Here is a 9,326-nt window from a genome sequence, read left to right on the forward strand (position 1 = left end):
TACTAGCAATACTATTTTTCCCCCCCCTCAATATCCTTGGTTATCAGCACTATGACGTCCTTTTTACTCATTTGTATGGCAACTTTGGCCTACATGGTAACAGTGAGGAAAAACTATACTAGACTAGTAATGTTATCAAATTATAGTTAACATCCAGTGCTTCACTAGTAGTACTTGTAGCTCGGCCTATCACACAAAAAACACGACATGAGCACTTATCAAACGCCTCTAAAATCCTTCATAACAAAAAATCCCCCTCAAAACAATAGATGGTTAAAGTACATAACCTATTCCTTACTAAATACTCATGTTGTGCTTCTTGTAAAATATGCTCCGTTTGCGCTATTTAAGTTTTTAGGACAACGTTTCAAATATCAGTCATTTTGATGCATCGATTTGGAGAATACCTCTGAATTCTGACCCAAGCTTTTTCATAGTTTTTTTTTTTAACTAAAACTTGACAGCCAACTGGCTGTAGCAGAAGAAACCAAAGGGTCCAGGAGATATGTTTGGAAATAGGAAATAATCACGTTAGATTGTGTTGTTCAAATTTGAAGATGTTTATGGCCAGATTTTCTGTAGTCGATACCGCATAAAAACATTCCCTAAAAAAGGCCAATTTTCCCAACACACACACACACACACATTTTTTCTCTCTCCAATCATCTGATTTTCAAAGTTCTTTGCACACTGTACTGTTGAAGTGGTCATACCAACCAGACTCTGTAGTTTTACAGACTGCCGTTTTGGGGAAATTTCTCATATTGCTAGTCCTACTACTAAAAGGCCCAAAAGCCTTTTGTGCATTTTTTTATTGTCCTTGGTATCCATCTTAAACTCCTCTACTAGTATGATCATTGTTCTCAGAAGTCAGACATCTTTGACATAGTAATATAGGACAACTGTGTGTGCTGGTTGTACTAGTGAAGAACGGCTGTCCATAAAGAGCATTTCTTTCGATGTCTAGGGTAAGCCTGCAGTTACAGAATATTTTCAGAATCAAGTACAGTCTTCAGCAGGTTATCTCAATGGGATAATGTATTTTGCATTATTATACATGAGGGTGTGAGCTGCAGGTCTCATTTTTGTCCTCTTGGGCTAGTAAAGCACCAGATGTCAACTAGGAGAGATTTATAATGTCACTAGTTATTCACACTTTAAGGATATGAATAAATACTCACTATGAAAGTGACTTTTCAACTGATTAACTGTGAACATGCTTGTTTTGTAACACTGTTATTCTCTCTTTCTACTTGTAGGTTGCGTTTCCCTGATTCCCCCCAGAACACAATTCTTTTCCAAATATTTGTAGTCAAGCCGCCAAAGTGGAGAGTGTTGTTGCACCAGGGGTACCTTCTCATTTCAGGTATTATTATGTAGGGACCCGTCGCTTACTACTTGCACTGGGAAAGCTGCCAAAACATGACGCGCACAAACAGGAACTAGCAAACGCATACACCCTTTCTTGTTTCAACATGGTTTTTTTTCTGTTTGCATCACAGAGTAGGGGGAGGAGGTGGGGGTGCACCTCAGCACTTTCCCAAGGCTGAAAGCAAAAGGTGATTTTTTTTTACATTTTTTTTAATTTAAATTTTAGCTGCTAACTTATTTGCCAATGAGCTTTTAAGCACATACTCATGCACTAGCTATCATTAATTTACACTAGAACTAGACTAAAACAAGCTTTTGTAGTAATCATAATGTACTTTCTTTTAAGTGACACAAGGTTCTGTTTTGCAGTACTTTTGCTGTAACACCAGCTTTTTTTCTTTTTTTGGTTTCATTATAGCGAGTTCCTGGGGAAGGCCCCAGGTTCTGCCGCTCAGAGATGGATACCTTCTCGCAGCACTAGACAAGAGCCCACCTTCTCTGCTGAGAAAGGGCAATACGATGCAATCTTCCGAAAAGTGAGAGGGTGAGTTTTGGCTGGAAATTGTTGACTATCGCCGACGTCGCTTTGTGTTAAGATGCATGGTTGAGTGTGTGCCTCTGTTTTCTTCAGCATACTTAATAAGCTGACACCTGAGAAGTTTGACAAGCTGTGCCTGGAGCTCCTCAATGTGGGTGTGGATTCGAAGCTTATCCTGAAAGGAATCATCTTGTTGGTCAGTGTTGTCTACAATTCTTGCATTTGTTTGTTAGCGCATCGAGGCACTCGTTCATTATGTGCTTCTATGTTTTGTTTTGTTTTTACCGTTTTTAGATTGTTGACAAAGCCCTTGAAGAGCCCAAGTACAGTCAGTTATATGCTCAGCTATGTCTACGCTTGGCAGGAGACGCACCAAACTTTGAAGATCCAGCAACTGAAAATCCAGCAACAAAAAAGCAGAATACAGTAAATGATTAACTATTTTGAAGAGAAAGTATTTGCCTTTTTTTGTGGCCTTTCTTCAATATTCTGCTTTTATTTTGTCTGCTTTTATTGCAGACCTTCAGGAGGCTTCTCATATCCAAACTTCAAGATGAGTTTGAAAATCGTGCCAGAAATGTTGAAGGTGTGCAGCAAATACATATATATATTTTTTATTTTATTTTTTATTTTTTGACTGCCATGTTTTTGTGAAGAACCTATTTAACTTTGTTGTTGTTCTCCCTCGGTAGTTTTTGACAAGCAAGATTGCCCTCTCACCTCTGAGGAGGAGGAGCAGCGTGCTATTGCCAAGATTAAAATGCTTGGCAACATCAAATTCATCGGAGAGCTTGGGAAACTTCACCTTATCCACGAATCCATCCTCCACAAATGCATTAAAACAGTAGGTTGACAATCACAACAAGTTGTTGTATTGGTGTTAATGGGCTAATGGATTATTTCCATTCAATGAGTGTTTTGAAAGCTGGTCATGGGAAATAAAATATAATGGAATTGGGAAGTCAAAACACCACTGTATTGTAAAACAAATGGGCATCTCGAATGTGAAATGTCCTATTTTTGCTTTCAGCTTCTGGAAAAGAAGAAGCAAGTCCAACTTAAGGATATGGGAGAAGACCTGGAGTGTCTCTGTCAGATAATGAAGACGGTGGGACCCAAGCTCGATCATGAGAAGGCTAGGGTACGTTTGTAGCAAGCGTTGCTGTGTCAAAGCGGTCCTCTTGGTTTATGTAACAACGTAGCGTTCTTCCTCTTGCAGTCCCTGATGAATCAGTACTTCGACCGCATGCAGGCCTTGACCAACAACAAGGAATTACCTGCGAGGATTCGCTTCCTGTTGCAGAACACGGTGGAGCTGCGGAGGAACAACTGGGTGCCTCGAAAAGCGTATTTTGACAACGGGCCAAAGACCATCAGTCAAGTTCGCCAGGATGCCGTAAAGGTGGATCTTGTTCATCTGGTTTGCTCGTCATTGTGGCCCGATGCTAACCTAAAATTGTTTTTGCAGGACTTGGGTGTGTTCATTCCACCTCAGTCGGATTGCTTGAGGTCTGACTTTTTCATGGATCATACCTTCCTGGACAACGCTTTCCTACACAGCAGGGTCAGATTTGACAAAGAAGGACTTGGGGGGCTGGCAGATATGTTTGGACAAATGCCCGGTAGGCCGCAGTGCGCTTGTCCTCATCGCCCACAATGCCACACACAACACAAATGCAATATTTAGTTTTTCCATATAATTTGTGCAGGAATTGGTATTGGAACAGGTCCTGGAGTTATTCAGGACCACTACTCTCCAACTTTGGGCCGCCATCGCTCCAACCCGATTTTCAATGGCCATGTTGGGATGAACAACACCTCGCATCAGCCCCAGTTTGAGACAGGAAACAAACCTTTCATCAAGCCAACGCAGGTGAGTGCTGCTATGTGCTTTTCATCCTGTTAATTGTGGACATTTAGCAACATTTAACTGTGCAATGTCTCCTCAGGGTCAGAGTTCGCCAGTTTTCAGCCATAAACAGAATGGCTCTGTTCAGATGCAGATGCAGATGCAGATGCAGTCCAAGGATATGGGCCCACGCTTCAGCAAGAAAGGGAAGCTCAATGTGGATGAGGTACTTGGACTTTTCTTAAGATGGTGGGAAGACTGTCGCCAAGTTTATTTGTGACATTAATTTATCTTTTATGAGCAAAATGACTTTGGTTGGCACTGGTTTAATGTAGATGATAAAAGGTGGTGATGGTTTTCTCTTGTTTGTACACCTTTTAGATCAGCCTGAGGCCAGCACAGTCATTCATCTTAAACAAAAAAGTGCCAAAGTTGCAGCCACAGATGACGATGATGCCGCTAAGTGCCCAAGGTTCCTTAATGGGACAGGTAATTATTTAAATATTAGTTTTTAAAAAAATCTGCTCTACAAAATTTCTATGGTTAAATATTTATCTTTTTGTAGTCCCCACAGCTTGGTCTTAAAACCAATCCACCACCAATTCAGGAGAAACCCGCAAAGACCAACAAAAAACTACCTCCTACGAAGGAAGAGCTGCAGAAAATGACGGTAATGTTCTTTTTTTCTTCATTTTTTTCCTATATATATATATATATATATATATATATATACGCAGTCCTGTTCAAGATGAGTAGATTAAACATTTGGGCCGTCATTGTGTTTTTTAGGAGACGCTTGTTGCGGACTACATGGACAACAAGAACGTCAATGAGGCTGTGGCCACCGTCAAGGAGATGAGGGCGCCCAAACACTTTTTATCGGAGATGTTGAACAAGATTGTGGTATCTTCGCTCAGTCGTTCAGACGACGATAAGGAACTTGCCAGCACCCTGACTCACGAGCTCTGCACAGAGGGCCTTGTCACAAGCGAGAACCTTCTGCAGGTGAGTGTGAAGGTGACGACGTGATCTCCCGGCGTGCCGCCAAGCCTATAGAGCGCTGGGGGAATCCACATTGGCACATTTTTGTGCTTGCGTCTGATTTTGCTATTTTTGTCTGCTTGTATATTCATATTAAAAATCTGTTCTATAGCAGTGAAACATTGTATACAAAATAAGTGTCATGATGTCACTACTCGCTACCAAAACTGTCGACGCTTTCTGCACAGGCCATTCTGGGTGTCCTGGACCAGTGTCCCAAGATCGAGGAAGAAGTCCCACTGGTGAAGTCGTACCTGGCTCAGTTTGCAGCCCGGGGCGCCGTTGCCGACCTGATCAGCATGACAGATTTGTCCCACCAGCTGGAGAACGGAGCCCATTTCCCGCTCTTCCTGCTCTGCCTGCAACAGATGGCCAAGCTCAAGGATCGCGACTGGCTTGCCGATGTCTTCCAGAAGAGCAAAGTCAACATGCAGAAGATGCTGCCCGGTATTGCCCACATCCCCTCACATCGTTTTAGACTGTGGTGTGGACTAGAAATAAGGATGAATCTGTATAAAAAAAAAATATATATATATATGACGCATTGATTCACAACGCCTTAACTATTATGCCTTGCGCAATTTTTCATCGTTTCTAGCCAGACTCTTTTTGGGGACGGACACATTTTGCGGCTATCAGACGCCGGTAATTTGGTTAGATTTTTGTAAGTAATCAATTTTAATGTTTAAAATTTAGTAAGCGGCTCCTCATACTTGACTAATAATACATTACATCAGCGACAAGTATTTCACCGCAAGTGTACTGCCACAGGCGATAAACACACAGATGAAAAATTGCCTCATTATTACACTTGTTGAACAGACATCCGTTTAGTATTTGTCTTTTGATTTGGTGTTATTCATCTCAAACAAGAACAGTAATAAAAATATAAAGGAAAGCGGAAAAAATCCACAATATAAGATGCAAGTTTGAGAAGGGGCAGAAAGAAGCCAAACTTGTCAAGTTACTTTACAGTTAGGTAGTTACCCTTTACATAATTTGAAATCAGAATCCATAAAGACATACACAAGTATTTCAATACATTTTAGAAGATTAAAAGAGGCTTAAGGACAAACTTCCTTGTGAAGAAAAATAGTAAAAAAATCAACACTAATCCTCAACAAAACTTCTAGAGCTTCATTCTTCATACTGTCTCGCTACACAACGCTGAGAACGTGTTGCCACACACATGTAGTTAAACAGTCAATATTATTACTTTGATTTCAAGATTGTTTTTTCTTTTCTTTTTAATTAGTTAGAAAAAGTTAATGTTTATAACGACGACAAAATGTAAACACTAAATAACTTGTTGCTTGCCCAAAAGGATCGAAGAAATGCATTCTCGGGTGGGCGCCTGAAAGCTGCCAAATATAATTCTTTGGTCTAAAATGAGCTCAACTTTTCGGGGAACGGTGTTTTGATCATTTGTCTTCACGTCTCTAGAAATGGACCAGAACAAGGACCGGATGCTGGAGATTCTGGAGGGCAAAAGCCTGAGCTTTCTGTTCCCGCTGATGAAGTTGGAGAAGGAGCTTCTGAAGCAGATCAAAGTGGACCCGTCGCCACAGTCCATCTACAAGTGGATCAAAGATAACATCTCGCCCAAACTCCACACGGACAAAGGCTTCGTCAACATCCTCACCACCAGGTGGACCAACCGCAACACCCTCCTCCCATCCCATCCCATCCCACTGCCACCCCACTTCCGCTTACTCGCATTGATTCTCCTTTTTGTTTGCTAGTTTTCTGCAGTACATCGCCTACGAGATCAACCCGGATGACGACGAAGAGCAGCTGGCATCGCCCAGCAAAGAGCAGCTGGATGAGGAGAAGCAGCTGCTGCTCTCCTTCAAGCCCGTCATGCAGAAGTTCCTGCACGATCACGCCGACCTGCAAGTCAGAGCGCTGTATGCGCTGCAGGTCCACTGCAACGCTAAACACTTCCCCAAAGGTGACTAACACACACACACTATATATATGCACATCTAGTCAGAAAAGCTAACGAGGCTCTCGGCTTCCAGGCATGCTGCTGCGTTTCTTTGCCTACTTTTACGACATGGAAATCATCGAAGAAGAAGCCTTCCTCACATGGAAAGAAGACGTCACCCAAGAGTATCCGGGCAAAGGAAAAGCCTTGTTTCACGTATGTTCTCGCCACGCAAATCGCACAATTATCATCTAGCTGGATGCTAGTTATTACCTGTGGATGGCGCAAAAGCCTAAATAAATATAGTGCCTTTGCCAAAAAAACAATATTCCCAATATTATAAATTGCTTTGGCCAGATCACCAAAAAGTTTTTCAGCGAGGATAGCCCCCCCCCCCCCCAAAAAAAAAAAACCACAACCACACTGGTTCAGTGTATATAATACAGCAAAATTTTGATTATTATTTTTTTTAATCAAATACATTCCGAAAAGTTTTCTTATCTAAAAACTGAAGCATATAGAAAATAATACAAACCATATGAAATAATATAAATCATATTGACAAAAAAAGTCATCCAATCCCTTATTGAAGACTCTTGGTGGCTTACAAAATGGCTGCACAATTTAACGAATTTTAATCATGATCACAATTTTGGCTGCCATAATTAAAATTCAACTTGTCGACAAATTCATTTTGGAAAAACAAAGCTAGACAAACAAAAGCAAACTTAAAAAAGAACTTTAACTTGATAATCCATTAGATGCCAATTAACACTAAAAGATAATCAGTTTAAAGGGTAATGAAGAAAAAAAGATTTGCTCTTAACTTTGATACAAAATATTTTTTCCCCCCAATTAACTTATTTTCTCCCAATAACTTATAAATACGTTCTATTTTAAATATTACCATGCTCCCGAAGACGTATTTATATGTTGTTGTTTTCTAAATGCTAGAACATACAGAAGGCTTTGATGCGGCCTCAGAATTGAAAAGAATGCTTGGAGCAATGGTAGTTATTACAAAAAAAGCCCAGCAGGTGGCAGCAGAGTATAAGATCAACCAGGGCCATGTAGTAAAAGGCTCTTTCCCCCTTTGATTTGTAAATAATGAAGCTTAGCTACATTCTAATGCTAATTGTTGATGAAAGAAGAGGTGCTAATCTTTCTTTTGGTTGGTGCCATGTTTTTATAGCAATAGATCTACTCTAAACCACAAAATGGCAAACTCACATGTATCTGATTTGTTTTTGTTTTTTTGCCATGCAGGTGAACCAGTGGCTCACCTGGCTGGAGACGGCTGAAGACGAGGAGTCCGAGGATGAAGATTACTAAAAATCCCTCCCCCACCACCCCCGTGTTTGAATTTGATTCCTATTTTAACTACTTTGTTTCAGTCAGCAACAACGCCACTGTTACTAATCGACTTAAACCAGCGTCAAACATGTCAACGTTCCGTTTATTTATAAGACGTAATTTGTCCCAAGTATGATTTGCTTTTAGCGCTAACAGGAGGTGTTTAGCCGAACATATACATAAACGGTTTCATAATCGAGTCGCAGTCATCGCGTGCTGCTGTTTACAGATGAGAACATGCATTGTAAAGAGAGACTCATTTTTATCTGTTTTTAGATGCACTTTGCTGCACGTCATGAGTCGTTGCAATAGTATCATACACTTTCTTAATTTTGATATTAAGAACAATCCTAAGTTGCAGATGATTTTTGTTTTTCTGTCTGGAAGCTCCTCCAATCGTTTTTTATTCTTGTGTTGAACTCGACAACAGGCGGCCATTTTGTATTTGTGGCACACGGCACAAGTAATTAATGATGGGAGTAAGTTGCCTTTTTTTTTTTTCTCTAAGCGATGATCTGATGCTTGCAAAATCACTTTTTTTTCTTTTTTTTTTGCTTTTTGTTTTTTGAATATAGCATTTGGAGTGTGGACATTAATGTGCTGTAAAATAAATCTGTTGCCTTTTTTTAATTTATCACTTTTTATAGATATACCTCTGTATCTGACTATACTTGAAAGTGTTTTATCATACAAGACAGCCAAAGCTTAGTTTCCAGTTTGCCATATCATCGGGGTTTTTAAGTGGTCTTTTTAATCTTTTTGCATGTGACCACCTGCGCTTTCTTTCGGGTGTCAATGTAACAACGTAAGCAACGGTTTGAGTGGGCATCTGCAGTCAGATCAACTTTGAATAAAGTACATTTCACGGTCCCTTGTTGTCTTTTTAACAGCTCTACTTTGTTAGTGTTCGTTAGGAGTGTGCATGCACCTCTATAAAGAATTTGTTCAATGTGTTTCTTGATGCATGGGGTGCGACGATTCAAGGATTGTACATTTTAAAATGGAACAATTCAGTAAGTTTGCTTTGATGTACTCACATTGTTTAAATCAAATCACATTTTTAAACTCAAAGGTGCTTTCCCACTTCCAATTGTTTATCCGTGAGCTGGTTTTGGCTACAATTCATAAATCTTCATTAAATCCATATAAATTTTAGGAGACATGTTTTTGGAATGTGGGAGTAAACAAAACAACTGGAAGAACACGACTAAATCTTAATGCAAGACACGTGCATGTTTGATTAAACC

The 9,326-nt window shown here is 40.2% G+C and overlaps 1 protein-coding gene across 1 annotated transcript; it reads left to right on the top strand.

Annotated features, from left to right (window-relative positions):
- Positions 1–1,274: 1,274 nt before the first annotated feature.
- On the top strand, positions 1,275–8,949 carry eif4g2a (eukaryotic translation initiation factor 4, gamma 2a; the record flags this gene model as incomplete). The annotated part of the gene is made up of 20 exons (XM_086071374.1): positions 1,275–1,366; positions 1,503–1,559; positions 1,790–1,915; positions 2,003–2,105; positions 2,204–2,335; positions 2,429–2,495; positions 2,602–2,753; positions 2,940–3,050; positions 3,129–3,311; positions 3,378–3,531; positions 3,619–3,782; positions 3,859–3,984; positions 4,140–4,247; positions 4,324–4,428; positions 4,548–4,763; positions 4,988–5,246; positions 6,243–6,447; positions 6,542–6,750; positions 6,821–6,942; positions 7,993–8,949. Coding segments are annotated over 20 exons (2,757 nt in total), but the record flags the coding sequence as incomplete, so codon positions are not given.
- Between the last annotated feature and the right edge of the window lie 377 nt (positions 8,950–9,326).

This window comes from Leptonotus elevatus, chromosome 3 (genome assembly GCF_054856555.1).
Source record: "Leptonotus elevatus isolate MCC_2025b chromosome 3, RoL_Lele_1.0, whole genome shotgun sequence".
Classification (NCBI taxonomy): domain Eukaryota; kingdom Metazoa; phylum Chordata; class Actinopteri; order Syngnathiformes; family Syngnathidae; genus Leptonotus; species Leptonotus elevatus.